At 36.2% G+C, this 18,432-nt stretch overlaps 1 protein-coding gene across 8 annotated transcripts in view; it reads left to right on the forward strand.

The window, feature by feature from the left end:
* BIRC6 (baculoviral IAP repeat containing 6) overlaps window positions 1-18,432 on the forward strand; it is a 172,629-nt gene that overhangs the window by 45,984 nt on the left and 108,213 nt on the right. For 4 of the 8 annotated variants that reach the window (XM_068676459.1, XM_068676462.1, XM_068676461.1 and 1 more), the window contains exons 14-31: window positions 1,930-2,061; window positions 2,954-3,085; window positions 3,373-3,551; window positions 4,225-4,355; window positions 5,822-5,983; window positions 6,089-6,220; window positions 6,533-6,630; window positions 7,773-7,920; window positions 10,819-10,952; window positions 12,067-12,213; window positions 12,717-12,904; window positions 13,543-13,857; window positions 14,260-14,359; window positions 14,844-15,058; window positions 15,237-15,445; window positions 15,736-16,082; window positions 17,040-17,259; window positions 18,216-18,349. In XM_068676459.1, coding sequence (XP_068532560.1) covers window positions 1,930-2,061; window positions 2,954-3,085; window positions 3,373-3,551; window positions 4,225-4,355; window positions 5,822-5,983; window positions 6,089-6,220; window positions 6,533-6,630; window positions 7,773-7,920; window positions 10,819-10,952; window positions 12,067-12,213; window positions 12,717-12,904; window positions 13,543-13,857; window positions 14,260-14,359; window positions 14,844-15,058; window positions 15,237-15,445; window positions 15,736-16,082; window positions 17,040-17,259; window positions 18,216-18,349 — 3,123 coding nt within the window. The remainder of the gene's footprint in view (window positions 1-1,929; window positions 2,062-2,953; window positions 3,086-3,372; window positions 3,552-4,224; window positions 4,356-5,821; window positions 5,984-6,088; window positions 6,221-6,532; window positions 6,631-7,772; window positions 7,921-10,818; window positions 10,953-12,066; window positions 12,214-12,716; window positions 12,905-13,542; window positions 13,858-14,259; window positions 14,360-14,843; window positions 15,059-15,236; window positions 15,446-15,735; window positions 16,083-17,039; window positions 17,260-18,215; window positions 18,350-18,432) is intronic. The other 4 variants (XM_068676460.1, XM_068676466.1, XM_068676463.1 and 1 more) reach the window with 3 other exon arrangements.

The following is an 18,432-nucleotide window of genomic DNA, read 5'->3' on the forward strand; positions in this document are numbered from 1 at the left end:
AAAGGCGGAAGGTATTTCTTTCATTGAGGTGTTAATTGGTGATCTTTATCTGGCCACCTCTTTCTGAAAAGCTTCCAGGAGCTTCCAGTATTTCAGAGGACTCTTGCTGTCAGATATTACTGGCTGCTGGATATGAAATGTGTTGGGGAGAACAGCAAGCATGATAATACAAGCTCTTTTTTTCCCTTTTAATTGTACTGCTAAGTAACAGCACCCCAGTTAAACAAGGGTAACAGAGCTTTAAATTTTCCAAGGGAACCTGGGCATACCAAAAATCATTGACGTGCTTTCTTAGAACTACTCACTCTGTAGCATCCCCCAGCATCTAACAAGAAAAAGGTGTTCTGGAGGGCCTCCTTATAGAAATACTATAAACTGGCATTTGTGCAAGAATAAAATAACATAGTGAACTTCTTGGAGAAAGTGCATTCTTTCAGTGTACAGGAAGGTTTAGCAGTCTTATTAGCAGTGCTAGCTGTGAGCACAGGACAATATTCAGATGTTCTTGCTGCTGCTTCTTCCTCCCTTTAATGCTTGAAGTAATACCTACATCTTAATATGCAGCAGCATTTTGTTTTATCAAAGCAAAAATTAGGACAGACAAATCATGTTGCCTTTCTGTACGGATCCCACTTTGCTTTCAGCATGAATTTTAGTATTCAGTCCATTTGGTCTTGGGTCTGCAGATCTGGGTGTTGAAATTAGTCTGACAATCTTCAACTCTGATGCAAAATGCTAAAGAATGGTGACATTTTTTTTCCTTTTAAGACTTGACAGAACTCTTCCAGAAATCAACACTTCACTTCCTTACATGGAGTGTAACGGAATTTGCTTTTCTCTGTAATGGGTATGGTGGAGAAAGCATGGAACAGGGAGCAGGGTATACATACGCAGCCTGGAAAGGGCTGGGAGATATGAGAGTGCCTGCAAGGCAACCTTTGCAAGGTCTCTCTTTCTTCTTGGTTGGGAAGCCCCAGCGAACCAACATCCTCTTAAATATTACTATGTGGTTGTTTCCTATCTTGCCTTTTGAAAAAGGGCCTTAATGACATTTGCCTTCTTTCCATGCCCTGTTGAATGAAGTAACAGGGTGCTAGACAGGATTTCAATATAAGGAAAAGTAAACCTAGATGACTTATCTGTGCTGGGTATTAACCAAAACATCCTAATCGCAGCAAAAAAAAGTAATATTCAGAATAGTTTGGTGGCTCTTGGAAATGCATGAAATATTCAGACTGAAGTTCAGCTAACTCCCATCTCTCCCCCTGTAAGGAGAGAAAGGAACTGAATTTTTAAGGTAATGAGACCTAAGGAGGATCAGTAGGGGGAGAAAATTTATTCAGTCATTTCTTGTATGACAAGACCCCTGGAGCCAGTTAAATGTGCAGCGTGTAATAACAAGAAGGCCAGAGGCATAATTCTTCTGGATTGGAACTAATGGTTTTGATCTGCCACTTAATTCACTGTATATGCTTCTTGTTTATTTGCTTGCATGTCCTCTTCATCTATGATTCATGAAAACCATTTAATTGAAAAAAGAACTGTACTCAGATGTTATCAGAATAATATACTGATGCTCAGCGTGAAAAATGCAGTTATTTTCAGTTTAGTTTATCAAAATTTCACTACTGGAATCTAAGTATTTAAGGAGTAATCTGCAGTTGATTATTAGAAGAAAATAACTTGAGTGGTGTTCAAGCAACTGATTTACGGGTTATTCAAATAAAGGTTTTGTTTTTTTTAACTATTTACTGCAACTTCAGTTGCAATCTTAATATGAAAAACATACCTTTGTGTATTTGTTGTTCTTCCGTTAGCAGTAGTGCTTTGGGTAGAAAGCTAATGCATTTGCAATTTAAGCTACTGTTTCTGTCTTTTTGTGAACCCGAAGCAATGTTGACAAATCTTACTAATGTTTTTGTTCTTCAGAAGCAGCGGTAGACAGACAGATCACGTTTCCTTTATCTCCAGCTCATAATATTGAAACGGAGAGAAATGGGAAGCCAGGACCAGTTGAATTCAATGAAGAAATGCAGTATATGGATGTAGAGGAACCACAATGTAAGTTTTACTTAAATTGTTACAGTTTGTTTAAAATAGGAGCTTTTTAAAATTATTTTTCATTATATACTGGAATTTCTCCATAAAGATTTCTCAGCCATTTGAAACATACCCGTTTCTCAGCCCTGCTCAGTGTTGCCTCTCTCACTGGTCTGTTTGCTGTATGACTTGAAAGTCAAAAAAAAAAATCACTGCTCTGGAGTTTTTTGGTGCTTCAAAGCAGTTTAGTATTTATTTGAATTGAGAAATAAAGTTGATTGATATGGTACATTTCTATCTTACACTAATACATGCAGTATTTTACTTGGTTTTCTTATGTAGTTATGACAGAAGTTTACTACTTTGCCTACCTGGCTTTTACAGAGATTGCTGTGGTAAATTTAGAAAATTATAAACAGCTGGTAAAGAGTTCATAACCAATCATGTTAACTTTCAGTCATATCAGACTTACTCTGCCTGTTTTTATTATCATTTTTATTAATGAGTGTTCTTCCACAAAATCTGCAAGAGATGCTCTGAAAGGTAATCATATTGGATCTGACTGAGGAGAGCTACTGACTCTGAACAGGAAAATTCATAGTAGGAGTGAATCAATTCCAGAACTAAGATTCCTTTTCTTGGTCCTTTCAGCAGTCTTTCATTACACTTTTTCCTTTTATGTCCAAGTCCTTCTCTGCATTTATATTATTCATATAACATACCTGAAAATGTTTCAAAAACTATCAGTTAGCTCTACTGATCTCACTGGGAAAAGACTTCAAGTGAACCTAAAGCAGTTGTCAGGTTTTCAATGTACGGTTTGTGTGTTTAGTGATCAGTTTGACATTGTGTATTTTTAATGCAAAGGATGAGATTTTATAATTTAAGGTCTGTATTACTCATGTTTTTAAAGGTCTTAGGTTGTGTCCATTTCTGGAGGAACATAAAGAAGATATACTCTGTGGTCCAGTATGGTTGGCTACTGGACTTGATCTGTCAGGACATGCCGGAATGTTGACACTAACAAGTCCAAAGCTTGTTAAAGGTAAAATAATTTATTATGCTAATCACATAGAGTATGTGTGACTGAAGTGTATTTCATACTTCTGTAGCTGGACTTCAGTTTGCACTTATCTTCACATTGACAAATTCTGCTATATAACACAATAGGTATTACAATAATGAGTCACGATTTCAAACTAGTGTAAGTAATGTAGTTGAACTTTGCTTGTGTACACTATCTGTGAAATTGAACTCTGTTACAACTTGTCCTAGTTACCTATATAAATTTTCCTCCCAACATCCCTCTTTCCTTTTTTTTTTTACTTCCAGGCATGGCTGGTGGCAAGTACCGCTCATTTTTAATTCATGTTAAAGCAGTGAATGACAGAGGAACAGAAGAAATCTGCAATGGTGGCATTAGGCCAGTTGTTAGAATACCATCCCTAAAACCTCAGACGAACAAGGGCCATTCCCTTGCTTCCTTGTTGGCAAAAGTCGCGGCAGGCAAGGTACTGAATAGCCAAGACATCTGTGTTAAAGTTGTAGATTTGCTATGGTTTGTGTCATCTGAAAACAAAACAGCTGTTAGGGGAGTTAAGATCCACGGAAAATTATCTTTTTTTTTTTTTTTTTTGAATTTACACTGTGTTAATGCTAAACAGTGTAAAGAATCAGAGTTCAACATCTTTAAGTTTTCTTCTGTAAAAGTTCAGTTGAAAAGGTCTGTTCTGGCACATTCCTATCATGAACGTATTTTTTTTAAAAACTGTTTTCTTGAGTGTTTTCAGTAACTGATAAACCTCTTCCTCTTGTGAGGATTTGTTTGTGTATATTCTACTCTTGATTGTTGTAAGATTGGATGACATGATGTGACTCTTGTGAAAATGATTAGAACGGTTATAAAATAGCAAATTTAACAATGTTTGCAATTTACTGTTCTGTATTAAAACAATTCACAAACAAAAATAGCCCATTTAAGTACAATAATGTACAATACTACATTTAAGCTCAAAAAATCTTTTATGTCTGTGCTGTTGCTAACAAGCAGTAAATATTTCAGTACTCAGACTGAGAGGTTTTACTGAGCTGTATGTGCAGTATTCTGAACAAGATACATAGTTGCAACAATCTAAAAACAGTGTGATTCCTGAAATCTGTATGTTTTTTCCCCTCAAACATCAGGAAAAACCGTCTAGCAAAATTGAAGCCAGTAATTCTTCAAGAAAATCAGATAATCTTAGAGGCTGTGATTTACTTCAAGAAGTCTCTGTAACAATTCGAAGATTTAAAAAAACTTCAATTTCAAAGGAAAGGTTAGTAGGTGGTTTTTAATTCTAAGGAATATTAGCTTCATATACAGTCCTCATGAAATACTTAGTTCTCAAAATATCTCGGTTCAAATGACAACTTGAAACAGTGATTTATGAAATGCAGTTTATATAAGAAGTCCAGTAAGTCATTAGTTTGAGGGCACTGTGTGGTGCAAGTTATGATAGAAAAACAGATAATTAATTCTTAATACTGAGTCATTATTTGCCTGACTTGAAAGGCAAATGAAAGTAATACCAATTTTCTTAATAATTTAGATAAATGATTTAGACAGACTTGTTTTTAAGTACCATCTTAGACTTTTTTTTTAAATAAATATCTTTGATTTTTGTTTTTACATTTTCTCTTTTCTTTCAGCATATAATATATTATTTGTCAAAATATTCAGAATCAAATTCAATTATCAAATTATCACTCAAAAACTGTGTAAGGTCTCCATGGATTGGTATTACAGACCTAAATATGAATAGTGTAGTTTTTAATCTGTATTACCAACTACCACACCAAAATGGTGGCACTGGCTGTAATGTAAACAAAGAGGCTGCAAGGGCAGGGGAAAAAAATAATGATGTACAACTTCTGTTACTCTGTGTGGTTTAGAAAAGTCTCTAAAATTTAATGAATTGTGTAAGAGCAAATTGACAAGATGAATAGTATTCCTTAGGACCGGTTTGCGTTCACCAAAGAATTCCAGGAGTATTCCAAAATGAAACAGCTGAACTTCTAATGGTAGTGAAATTCCTTGCCATGGAATGCTTTAGAACATGGCGACAGGAGTATTGTAACAGAATGGTTCAGGTAACCACAGATGAGTAAGCCTCTTGGCATTACTAATCCTCCAGTACAAAGTTGTGGTGAAGAAGAAAATCAGTGGACGACTGGAAAATACAAGAAGAATCAACATGGCTTCTTGTAAAGAAAAATCTTGTTTTACAAATCTGTACATAATCTAGGTGATTTCTAAAAGCTTTCTGACTTCCCAGAAAGCCTTTGGTGATGGATTTTGTCAGAGCTATGAAATAAGAGGAAGCCCTGCATGAAGCAGCAAGTCCTGTAATGCGGCAGGAAGTAAATACGCGTGACTAGTTGCCAAAGAATGTTGTAGACTATGAAAGTTTCCTTAGGTTTAGAAGTTACCAGACAAGTTAATAGGGGAAAAAATCCACCAAGGTTATTATATTACACTATATACTATATACACCTGCTATATACTATATACACCTAGGAAGGGCTCTGAGCAGAAAACAGGAATGTTGTGAATGTGTGCAGGGAGGGTATCATACATATATGCATATGATGGTTTAGTCTTATTTAGGCATCTTTTTTGTTTGGTTTGTTGTTGGTGTGGTGGCGTTTTTTTTGCTATTCTTAAAATGTCTTTCAAGTTTTATATTCTGTCTTAATGGAAGAATGGCCATATTGGATAATTTTGTTTTTATCCCTCCCTCAGAGTTCAGCGATGTGCCATGTTACAGTTCTCAGAATTCCACGAGAAGCTGCTCACTACTCTTTGCAAAAAGACAGATGATGGTCTGACCACAGAACATGCTCAGAGTCTTGTGCTAGATACCCTTTGTTGGCTAGCAGGAGTGTATTCAAATGGACCTGGCAGGTAAGAGAGAAATTGTGTTTAAGTTAGTATAGCTGTTTCTCAGTATCAGTTCTGTGTAAAAACAGTTTTATATGATTGCCTGATACATGCAACTTGTTTTTACAGCTCAAAGGAAGGAAATGACAGCTTGCTTTCTAAAACACGTAAATGTGTCTCTGATATAATACGTGTTTGTTTCTTTGAAGCTGGGCGGAGCATAGCTCACAAGTGTGCACGGTTTCTTGCGTTATGCATCAGGTGAGTGCCATTTCATTTAAGGTGCATGTATTTAAGGTGAATACGTGCTTTTTCTAAATACGTATTTAGGGGTTTTGCATGCAGTCTGAATCATGTGTGTTTTTGTTATTGTTTGACATCAAATATATGAACAAACAGTTCTAGAATATTTTCTGTTGAGGACAAATCTGTTAGATTATGACTGCAAAGAACATCAATTTTTCAGTGTCATCCCACAGTGAAGATGACGATCTCCACCTTCATTCAGCAGATCTCATATTTTGTTCTTACTTCATTAAACATTAAAGTGTCTGGCTATGTGTTTCTTTATAGCAATGGCAGGTGTGACCCAAGTCAGCAGGGGTTTGGATCTGTCCTTCTAAAAGCTTTGCTTGACAACATGCCTCTTTTGCCTGCTGCTGCAACAGGTGGTATGTATACAATGTTTGTCATCATACAAGTAGACCATATGTTTGTTTGGCATGTTTTGTTTTACTCCCTTGTGAAATAGGAATTACATAATTGTTCAGTTAGTACTAACAGCTTCTTGGAGTGGTCTGGTCAGGTGGTAGATGGTAGAATGTTAAGCAAATTAGCTTGCTTAGAGCGCTAAGGTGCCAAAATTTTTAGGAAACTTCATGTAAGTTTTGCAAGAATTTTCAAAGGTCTTTAGCAGCCACAAATTCTGATGGCATGAATCTGTTACTTTGGAAGATTAGCCGATTTATTCCATGGAGTCTGGCTATCCAAGTAACATCCAACTAGAGCAGTCCACTTCTGTTATTTCTCCACAAAAGGGACGCAGACTAAATGAAATTACTTCCTGATCTGTATTGTAGAGAACTGTTAGCACCTTACTGAAGCCTTTTGAATGCTTGCTAGAATAAGGAGATGACTTTAAAGGCTTGTTTCTGGGGTAGTGAGGCCTGCTTTATGTTTTTCACAGTATGATGTTGAATTGCATCTGGCCTGGCATCACTAAAGAGTCTTGAAGGAAGACTATTTGCATTCCAAAATATTTACTGTGTTACTAAGGTAGAAACATTTAATGTTCTGCTCCTGAGAGTATGGAGTGTGCAGTGGAAGGAGAAGTAGAGAAGAAGGCAGAGATCTGTGTTTTCACACAGAACTCCTGCACTATGCTCCCAGAGTTATCTGTAAGGAGAAGTGCCTGCAACAAATACGAAATAAGGATACAGCAGCCACAAACAGAAGGAAGAGCTGAAGCTGGAATGAGGCTTGGCTCTGGAGGGACCAGAACCCGTAACCTGACATCTCAAGTGTCAAGAGCATTTTGGTTGTTGGGTTTAGTAAAAGCAAAGGACAGAAGCAATGGAAGAAATACATGCAAAATTTTCTCTTGGGAACCTTAGTTTATTTAGTTATGAACAAGCCAATGAGAAGAGTACTTCTACAAACTAATAATTACAGCAATTAAAGTCCCTCTTAAACAAAACAAAACAAAAATACTTCATCTGTCACTTCCATTGATGTTTTTTGAGTGTATGCTTTTTGAGCGAAATATTCACATCGTGTTTCACCTGAAATTAATTTTATTTTTGTTTTAATGCAGGATCAGTATATTGGTATTTTGTGTTGCTGAATTATGTAAAGGATGAAGATTTGGCAGGGTGCAGTACAGCTTGCGCATCGTTGTTAACTGCTGTGTCCCGACAGCTGCAGGATCGCCTAACACCTATGGAAGCATTACTTCAAACTAGGTACGAAGGGTTGCAGTTGTTGTAAGCTTAATGAAGCCGAACATGCAAAGTGTCTAATGCCACACTCTGGCCTTCTGAAAAGGGTTGGCTGCTTAAAAGAAAACACATTTTCTAGTATCTGTTTGAGCAAGGATTGATTTGATATAGCTCTAGATATTAGTTTGGACTGATGCAGGGGTAAAGGTGAATTAAATTGCTATCTTGCAATTTACAGTGCACTTCAAATCAATGGATAATGTATGTAATGTTTGAAGTTGAGCAATCCTTAAGTTAGTATTTAATTATTTTAATGTAAGGATTAAGAAACTATGGTCTCTTGAGTATGGGAGGGAATCACATACACTAAATAGTTTCCCTTCTGTGTAGTGCTACATTGTAGACTATATGTAAGCTGACAATACACTTAAAGAATTGCTACTAAATGCCAGATTGCTACGTGTAAAGACCTGGGGTATTTACTGGGAACGGAGGTTCTTATTCTAAATTATATAGGCATGTAATTTCTGGCTATGATGTTGCATCTTTTACGTGTTGAACTGATTAGCCACATTAACTTTGGATTTATGTGTTCTATCTAAAGGAAATCTCTGGTGGTTCAGTTTTTCAGCAGTTTCCAAAGCCATATTGTGATAATCTGAACATGCTGCTGTTACAAAGCTCTTTCATTTGTGATTTATACGCAAAACTTATCCCCCAAGTCAAGCAGGATCCAAGGTAGAAGAGTTCTGGTAGATGTTAGTTCAGAACCAGCAGATGAGATGAAAGTTTTAGTAAGCTAAATTCTTGAGAGGGGTTGTTTTTTTTGTTTGTTTGTTTGTTTTGTGTTTTTTGTTTGTTTGTTTGTTTGTTTAAGATTATAAATACTTGATTAAAACTTGTTCTTAGGTGTTATACTTGGATCCTTATGTTCCCTACCACAGCAGTCTCCCTCTGCCTTTGTCATTTCTCCTGCTGCAACTAAAGCCTGTTAATGGTTGTCCTGTCTGCCTTGATGACAAAGAACAGATTATTTACTTCTTAACAAATTTTGGATGTCCTGAGGATGTTTGTATCTTGATAATTTTCTCCAGAACTGTTGTCATTCTTACAGCATTTCCTTGAGCTCTTTTCTTTCGTGCTTGTCTTCTGTGAACTGTGGTACACAAAATTGTAAACATTTTTCCAGGTGAGACCTCTGCTCTGACAGAATACTCAGCAAGCTTATCTCTGACAGAACTTAGTGCAGTACATTTGAATTTCGATCCTTTTTCTACAAAGCTATTGTAATCTCTTTTTAGTTTTTATCACCTACAAACGTAATAAATCAAATTCTCTCCTTAAATCATTCAAGTAATCGGTGTTAATGGCAAGCTGACCTAATGCAGTGAGTTCACAATTCTGAAATGTAAAATGGAATGTGAAGGTGCCCTACTGAATTTTGTCTTTGAGCATTTGCTTTTTTCTTGTCACCACTTGACTCTAGCATGTTTTCTTGCTACAGCCAAAATGTCAGTCTTGCTAGATGTGCTTTATGTGCTGTTTTTAATACTTGCTTGCAAAGAGCAACTTAAATTCATCTAACGTGGTGTCCTTTGGCTAAATTTGTCATTTTAAGTCTGCTGTCTTGTAGGTGCCTATAAGTAATGTGTTTTAGTATGTCTTTTAGTATGTCTTAATATATATTCATATATTAAATGGATTTATTTGTAATTCCTTGATTTTCTTTTCACTCTTTTTGAAGGTCTATAGCAATTATTGGCCTTTAGTAAAAACTTTGTTTTCTGACTATTTACAGTCTTAGCATTGAGCCCAGCCAGCCTGGAAGCATTGTAACACTCAGGGTCTAGAACCTATCTTACCCTATCCTGTCCTGTTGGTGTGGTAGTATTCATGTAATCAGTATCCTTCTGTGACTTCTGGATCAAAAAAGACATTTGGACTTTGCAGCCTTCTCAGCGTTACCAACTATTACCTTTCCATGCCTGCCATACAAGAGACACTTTTCTCAGGCAGGGGGAAAATAGGGGAAGGAGAAACTTGTTGTCACTGCGGGTGTGTTTATGCAAATATTTCCAACTTGACAACTGGCAATAGCCAGAACGAATTACAGTCTTGTGTGTTTCTCGTTTCTGTCCCTATAGAAAAAAGACCACATCTCTACTATTGCATAATAATTTGTCCTGATTTCCATTTTTTGCTCCTTTTTTTTCAGTTGTTTGTAGTAGGTACAGGTAAATAAAATAAAATGCCAGTTTTTTTTTTACTGCTTCGGATTTTATTTTTTCTTGGCATATAGAAGCCTAATTGGTTTGCAACCATCTTGTTACCTGAGCAATTGTCTGTTTTTGTTTTGTTTTTGTTTTGTTTTGTTTTTCTCTACAGTACTGCCAGAGTAAGAAGTAATGAGATTTCCTGCTGCTGAGATATTTAAAGTACTGGCAAGTGTTAATTGCTATCACTAGCAGCATTTCCCCTTTTGTTCTAACTTCAGCTGGAAGAACAGGCTGAGTTGGAATTTGTTGTGCAGTTCTGGAAAACTTCATTTTTATTGACTTGAGATAAATGTCTGATTTACCACGTGCAGGCATGCATATTGCTGTGGCTAATTGTTTAAGTTTGCAATTCTAGTTTTCATGTCTGAGTGTGCTTATATGTCATGTTTTCAGGACGGTATTAGATCTCCAAAACTACTTAGTAACAGTGAGTTACTTAGCATCATAAGCTGTATGAAAAGGTCACCTAGTAAGTGATGTTAGTGGAATATTAGTAAATGGGAATTACTATGATAAATCAGTTGCATGAAGAGAGTGGTTTGCAATATAGTAAGTTCTGTGTGAACTACTTGGCCTTTTTCTGTAAATCATTTTATATAAAATTCTTATTCTTTAAATAGTGCTGTTTGTCTTATTCTGTTTGCAGATATGGATTATATAGTTCACCCTTTGACCCAGTTCTGTTTGATTTGGAAATAAGTGGCTCTTCTTGTAAAAATGTATACAACAGCAGCATTGGAGTACAGTCAGATGAAATTGATTTGTCTGATGTTCTATCAGGTACATATGTTTAACAGTAATTTATCTGTGGAAAAATTAATAACTCTCTCTATTGTACTGATTATTTTAGGTAAGATATGTTTTTATACTTTCACCGTGTTTTATAGCTGTACACAATTAAGTTCTTAAGAGATCTCGTGAAGCAAGAGAATCTTTTACTTACTGTGGCTCTAAGAACAAGCAAAAAAAGCCTTTTTCTGGAATAGGTGTTTTTCTTTTCCTGTAGAAGAGCTAAGACAAGGCAAGGTATTAAACAGGAAGGCTGCCATCATTTACTGTGTCAGAGTCACCAAGGGAAGCATTTGTCACTTCTATTGAGCAGCTTGTCTGAGATATCTGTTATTATTCATTTAGACTTGCAACCATCCCCTGACAGATAAACATAAATGGATTTTTTCAGAACTTGGGAAGCTTCCAGATGGCTTCTTTCTACTTAAATATTACAGATTTAATTAGACGTTTTCCTGTTTCAGAGACATTAAAATGTCTTAAATATTCTTGTATCTGCCCTCTCAGGTTAGTTCATAAGTGAAATTTGAGGCCATGCAATGTCCTAAGAATAAGATGATTTTTACCTCTCAGGAAATTCTTTTCATAGCAAACACATTTCATCAATCATAGCGATTCCTTTCCTTTTCTCGTCCACCTTCTTCCCACCCCTCCCTCGATACTCCACTGTTAGTATATTGAATAATAGTCTAGATTTTATATTAACTTGGTGTATGATCCTCGTCAGTCTGTTACTTTTTCTCTCTTCCTTTGCCATAATTTCAGTGTATTTTTGCAAAGTTAACTTTCCGATAGCATAGAAAGAAAAAAACACCAGTATATAATTTATTTCTGGCATTAAGAAAGTTATATTTTACACTGTGCTTTTGCTATCACATTTGATAATTGGACTTAAGACAGTCTGTTCAGATTTGGCAACGTTTTCAATTTAAAAATATGCTCCCATTTATATTGTGTATGTGATACTGTTGAGGTGCTTGTTCCATGACATGAAGTAAAAAAATCTATGGATTATATTTAGTTGTCCCTTTCAGCTCTTTGGGATTTGTAATGTTGTTACCAAGAAAATATTAGATGATAGTGCAGATACCTATTTCTCTTTCAGGAAATGGGAAAATAAGTAGCTGCGCAGCTGCTGAAGGTAGTTTTACCTCCCTTACGGGGCTTCTGGAAGTTGAACCTCTGCACTTTACCTGCGTTTCAACAAGTGATGGAACTAGAATAGAAAGGGACGATGCAAGTACGTTTACTGGTATATACAATTTTTCATTTTTTCTACTTAGCATAATTCCACAATGTGATAATTTTAATTGTACATAATGAGCAATGTATGCCAAATGGATTTGTCTGAAGTATTGAAATATTTTTAAAAATAATTTGTATGTCAGTTTCTTTGTAGAATTTAACAAACTAGATTTCAAATTTATGAATTGGGATGAATTTGTTTCTGTCAGTGAGTGAGTATAATCTACACACATGCATATTCACCTTGCAGCCTAATGTGGCGAAAACATTACAGGGCTTTAGGTGGCTCTCTATAATGAAAATGTTGCACGTATACTGAATGTGTATAATCTATAAACTATATGCTTTGTAATTCAAGATGATAATACTTTGTTGCAAAAGGTCGATAAACATGATACTTACTTTGTTTTTACATTGCTCTTAACAATTAAGGAATTAAAGGTGTTTTTTATCATTTCTGTTCTACATACATGTTTTTTTTTTCTCTGTTTTTTATTTGTTTCATGCCAGTGAGTACCTTTGGGGTTACCCCAGCAGTTGGTGGTCTCTCATCTGGAACGGTTGGGGAAGCCTCGACAGCACTGAGTTCGGCAGCCCAGGTAGCTTTGCAGTCTCTCTCTCATGCAATGGCCTCAGCCGAGCAACAGCTCCAGGTGCTGCAAGAGAAACAGCAGCAGCTTTTGAAGCTTCAGCAACAGGTTGGAGGCTACTTGGCTATTTTTTAATGCTGTCTCTAAACTTCAAAAGCTGAGGAAAATAGTTGCAGAGCTAGTCACTTTTTTTTTTTCTTTTTCTCTTTTTTTTTTTCTTCTTTTTTTCTTATTTTTTCTCTTTTTCCGTAGTGTATTTGAGGAATGAGCAGCTCTGGACTGAACATCCACACTCATTAAGCAAAGTGATGAGTCTCCCATGCTGCTTCAGTCTTTCAGACTTGTTTTTTGTATATTTTGAGGGTGGGTGGGGAATTTGTTATCAAAACTAAATCTTAATACATAAGAACATCAGTTTGTGAAACTGAGAAAGATTTGGGGAAATAAATGGTAAACCTATTATTAGCATGCAGTTTGTGTTGACAATGTGACTCTTGTGGTGTTCAGATTTTATTATTATTATTATTTGATTACTCCAGATAACTAATTACTCGTGTTCCTCAGCAAGGGAGGTCAAGTTGAATACAGTTTTATTTTTCAGCTTGTAGTAGGTAGCTAGCATGCCGATATTGAAGGTATGGAAATTAAATCTAGCTCATAATGCAAACTGAACTTGTATTTCAATACTACTCCTGTGTTCGCAACCAGAATTGTTTGTTACATTCACTGCTCCATTTATCCCACAGAAAGCTAAGCTGGAAGCAAAGCTGCATCAGACAACAGCAGCGGCAGCGGCGGCAGCATCAGCAGTTGGTCCTGTTCACAACTCTGTGCCTTCTAATCCAGTAGCAGCCCCAGGGTTCTTCATTCATCCTTCAGATGTCATTCCACCAACACCAAAAACAACTCCTCTTTTCATGACTCCTCCCTTGACTCCACCTAATGAGGCAGTTTCTGCTGTTATTAGTGCAGAGCTTGCTCAGCTTTTCCCTGGTTCAGTTATTGATCCCCCAACAGTAAACCTCGCTGCACATAACAAAAACACAAGCAAGACTAGAACGGTAATTATTTTCATTTGCTTTTTATAGAAATGTGGTGGTATTAACCATTTATTTAATTTGTACTTGGGTGTCAGTAAATCTGTGTATTTGGATGAGGTGTGAAAACTATATAACTGACTTCAGACAGTATGAAAAGAAAGACTTCCTGAAAGTGAGGCAAGGTTATCACTCAAATGGTTTCTTTAAATTTGAACTAGCTTAACTGTATAATGAGCTATAAATACTTTAAACCTGGTAGTTAATGTATTTTGATGGTGCATGGTCAAATATAAACGTAGTATATATGTTGTCAGAAATTGGACATCTTTAAATCTTGAGGTTTTCCTAGAGTTTCTTCTAAAGAATAGGTTATTATAAATGTGTAGATTTTTAATAACTTACTGTTGTTTTTCCCCTTCTCAGAATCCACTTGGATCTGGTCTTGCTCTTGCAATATCTCATGCTTCACATTTTCTTCAACCTCCACCTCATCAGTCAATTATTATAGAGCGAATGCATTCAGGTAAAAAAATAAAAAAAATAATAAAAAAAATCTAATAATAATTTTGATAGATTTTCTAAGTTAAATATTTTTCAGTGAGTTGCTTAGCTGCAGTTTCACTTGGCTTTCTAAAGAAAAGATGTGTTTGAGTTTGGATTTCTATTACATCCAGAAGTTTAAGCCCCAGCTTCAGCGATGTTCACCAAGTTTGAAAAATCTTTGCGGAGGAGGGAGAAGTGTGCAGAGGGGACAGCGTATGTTGGGTCTTCAGACCCAACATACATAGATTCTGAAGTAATGTATAAAGACTTAACAGTTTACATTAATTTGAACCCCAAATTTTATTTTCAATGGGTTCAAACTGTGCTGAGAGATTTTGAAACTACATCTATTTCAAACCTCAAATAACCACTGTTTTGACGATATAGAAACAGCAATTTTGTTGTTTAAGGAGTAATATCTCTCACTGATTAATGTGTACTGGTATCCTGTCCTTCTTCCCTAGGAGCCAGAAGATTTGTGACTTTAGATTTTGGAAGACCTATATTACTGACGGATGTATTGATTCCCACGTGTGGAGATTTGGCTTCTTTGTCAATTGACATCTGGACTTTAGGAGAAGAAGTGGATGGAAGGCGGCTGGTAGTAGCTACTGACATTAGCACACACTCACTTATTTTACATGACTTGTTGCCCCCACCCGTTTGCAGGTTTATGAAGGTAAGAGGAGATGGACTGTACACTGTCTCATTTAAACTTGATTTCTGTTACTTTGTGAACTTCCTTTGAAGTTCTCTTCAGATCAAACTTCAGCTGCCTACACGTGAATTCTTGATTTAGTGTATATTTTGCCAGTTTTGATACAATTGAATTACAATACTGTTGTATTCTCTTTCAGATCACTGTTATTGGTCGATACGGTAGCACAAATGCCAGAGCAAAAATTCCATTGGGATTTTATTATGGCCATACCTATATCCTGCCCTTTGAAAATGAGTTGAAACTAATGCATGATCCCCTCAGAGGAGAAGGTGAAGCTGCAAATCAGCCAGAAATTGACCAACATTTAGCAATGATGGTTGCATTGCAAGAAGACATACAGTGCAGGTGGGAAAAAAAAAAAAGCATATTTACTAGTTATTTTAACTTAAAACACTGGAATATCAGATTTTTTTTTCATAAGTATTCTTTCTTCCTGTGCTGTTATTCAGATAAAATTGTTAAGCTGTTATAGTGAGCATCTTCATACAATTAACAAAGACTACTCTGTATTTTGTTAATATTTGTTTCAGTAATGCCTTCAAAATGGACCAGAAGTCATCTTCTGGCAAGGTGACTGTCAAGTGTATTGCTGCTTACTAATGTCTATTATATTGTGTTGGGATGTTTCTTTTTAGGTACAACTTGGCCTGCCATCGGTTAGAAATCCTTTTGCAGAGTATTGACCTGCCACCACTCAATAGCGCTAACAATGCCCAGTACTTTTTACGAAAGCCAGACAAGGCAGTAGAAGAAGACAGCAGAGTGTTTTCTGCTTACCAGGACTGCATTCAACTACAGCTTCAACTCAATTTGGCTCACCATGCTGTTCAGAGGCTCAGAGTAGCTTTAGGTGCAACCAGGAAAACGCTGAAGGAACAATCCGATCCAAAAGAGCTGATTCAGATGTCATCTACAGAGCAGTTGCGCACCATCATTAGATACTTACTGGATACTTTACTTAGTTTGCTTCATTCTTCCAATGGTTAGTATTTTTTCAGGTTTCAAAGCTTTTGTCTTGTTTGTGGAAACAATTTGTTTTTCTTTTGCTTTAACTGTACATTCCCACTATAAAGCTTTTAAACTGTATTATTATGTTTTACTATGAGTTAGTTTAGTAGCTGGTAATATGCAGTGTACAGCTTGACCAATTGCACCAAGCTGACCTAACCACTTCCTACTTGAAAAAAAGGATGGGACAGGGTATCAAGTTCTTTCTGCCTTTTCTATATTCCTAGCTGCATTTTCCTTTGTTCAGGTACCATTTGATTGCGATACAATCTTGTGGGCTGATTCAGTTTGTTAAAGACTGCCCAGGCACAATATTCATGTAGATAGAACGAGCTTGTGGAAGATCCTGGAACCAGATTAGGCAGTTAAGAGTGGGGAACAGAAGCAGAGACAACTTCTGTGGAAAAAAAATAAAATCATTATCTGTGCTCAGTTCTTGATTTTTAATATTTAGCTATCCAGTAAGGATTTTTATTTCCTAAACTGGCCATTGAAAGTGTTCCTGGAGAATCAAAATTGAAAAGTCTGAGTAGGAGTGGTGAATCTAAAAAAAAAAAAAAAAGTATTTAAAAATAGTAATTTTGGAACATTGTTCTCTAAATAGACAGGTGTGTCTGTCCTGTAATTTTCTGTGCCAGTTTGTTGTTAAGCATAATGATGGTTTGGTTTTGGCTTTGTGTAGATTCCATGGAGGTATTTGATGCATTGCCATGAAATTGATACGTTTTTGACCAACCGGACTGATCTTTATGGGTTACCTGCAAATTACAATCTCCTTATCTGTTCCTCTTTCTTCCTGCTTTCCCATGTCAATTAGTCTAATCATAGTAGTTTTAAAAACTTCCTACAAACTTTTTCTTCTTGTCTTGAAGCCAAAGTAGTTATAATAGCATCTCCTAAAACATGGTTGCTTATTCTCTTTTATTAAAAGGACACTCTGTTCCTGTGGTTCTTCAAAGTACTTTTCATGCTCAAGCTTGTGAAGAATTATTTAAACACCTATGTATCAGTGGAACCCCCAAAATACGTTTGCATACTGGCCTTCTGCTTGTTCAGCTTTGTGGAGGAGAAAGGTGGTGGGGTCAGTTTCTCTCGAACGTACTGCAGGAATTATACAATTCAGAGCAACTTCTCATATTCCCTCAAGACAGGTAAGGTATAAGCATATATTGATATGTCACCTGTGAATCACTTGTAAATAATTCCACGGTTCATAACTTAATGTTTCAATTGGCAAAAATGTGGCTAAATAATACTTATCTGTTTATTCCACTGATGTAAGAAATAATTCCAAAAAAGCACTGCAAATGACAAATGTCTGTTTGTAGTTATGTTTTTGCATGTATTTTGTACTTGCACCACAATAAGTTGCTCTTTTCCTCACTTAAAAGGGAATAGGAAGACACTTCTAGTGCTCTTCACATACCTATCATGATTGCTTTCCAGCGTCAAAAATTGTTTTCTGCTTTATCAGGCTTAAATACACTCTCATCACAGAGCCACTCCTCTAATGCATTTGGAAGTAGGAATGAGACTGAAAAGCACACTACTTTCATCTAATATAGAAGTCGTCTTTGAGATATGAGCAAACAAGCATAGAGCTGAGTACTAGGTGTTAGGATGTGTTGATCATTTTAGATTATTGCATGAGATTCTTGATATTCTAAACATCCTTCTGTTATTTTAAACATATTTGCTGTTCTGTGGCTTTCTGCCTTCTTTGGACTGTAACATTTACATTGTCATACTTCTAAATGGATTAATTCAGTGTTATGAGAGTACATGTATTGAATTCTCTACTCCTGCTATTCAGCATATCATATGTAATAGGAAATAAAACAGATAAGCTCTTGTTTCAGATGTACAGAATGGGATGTTCTGCAAGTAACTACTGACCTCTTCAGGGTAAAAGAGAAAACATAACAAATACTGCACTATCTCTGTGACAATAGATCTTGAAATCTAGTCCACTTGCTGGGCCACAGTGCTGGTTTCTGTAGCAATCTGCTTGAAGGCCTAGGGGAATATGGTTCTAGAAGGGGTGTTTCATAATATTACTGAAACTGAAAAGAAAATGAAATCTTAAACATTTAAATTTTATTTTTAGGGTCTTCATGTTGCTTTCTTGCATTGGCCAAAGATCGCTTAGCAACAGTGGTGTTTTGGAAAGTTTACTTAATCTCCTGGATAACCTGCTTTCACCACTGCAACCTCATTTACCTGTGCACAGAAGAACTGAAGGTAGGCCTCTAGTTTGGGAAACTGTAGTTTCATATTCATTATAAGATAAGCTCACAGTTTGTGGTGTATTAAAAGAAGAGATT

The sequence above is a fragment of the Anas acuta genome, chromosome 3, assembly GCF_963932015.1.
Source record: "Anas acuta chromosome 3, bAnaAcu1.1, whole genome shotgun sequence".
Classification (NCBI taxonomy): domain Eukaryota; kingdom Metazoa; phylum Chordata; class Aves; order Anseriformes; family Anatidae; genus Anas; species Anas acuta.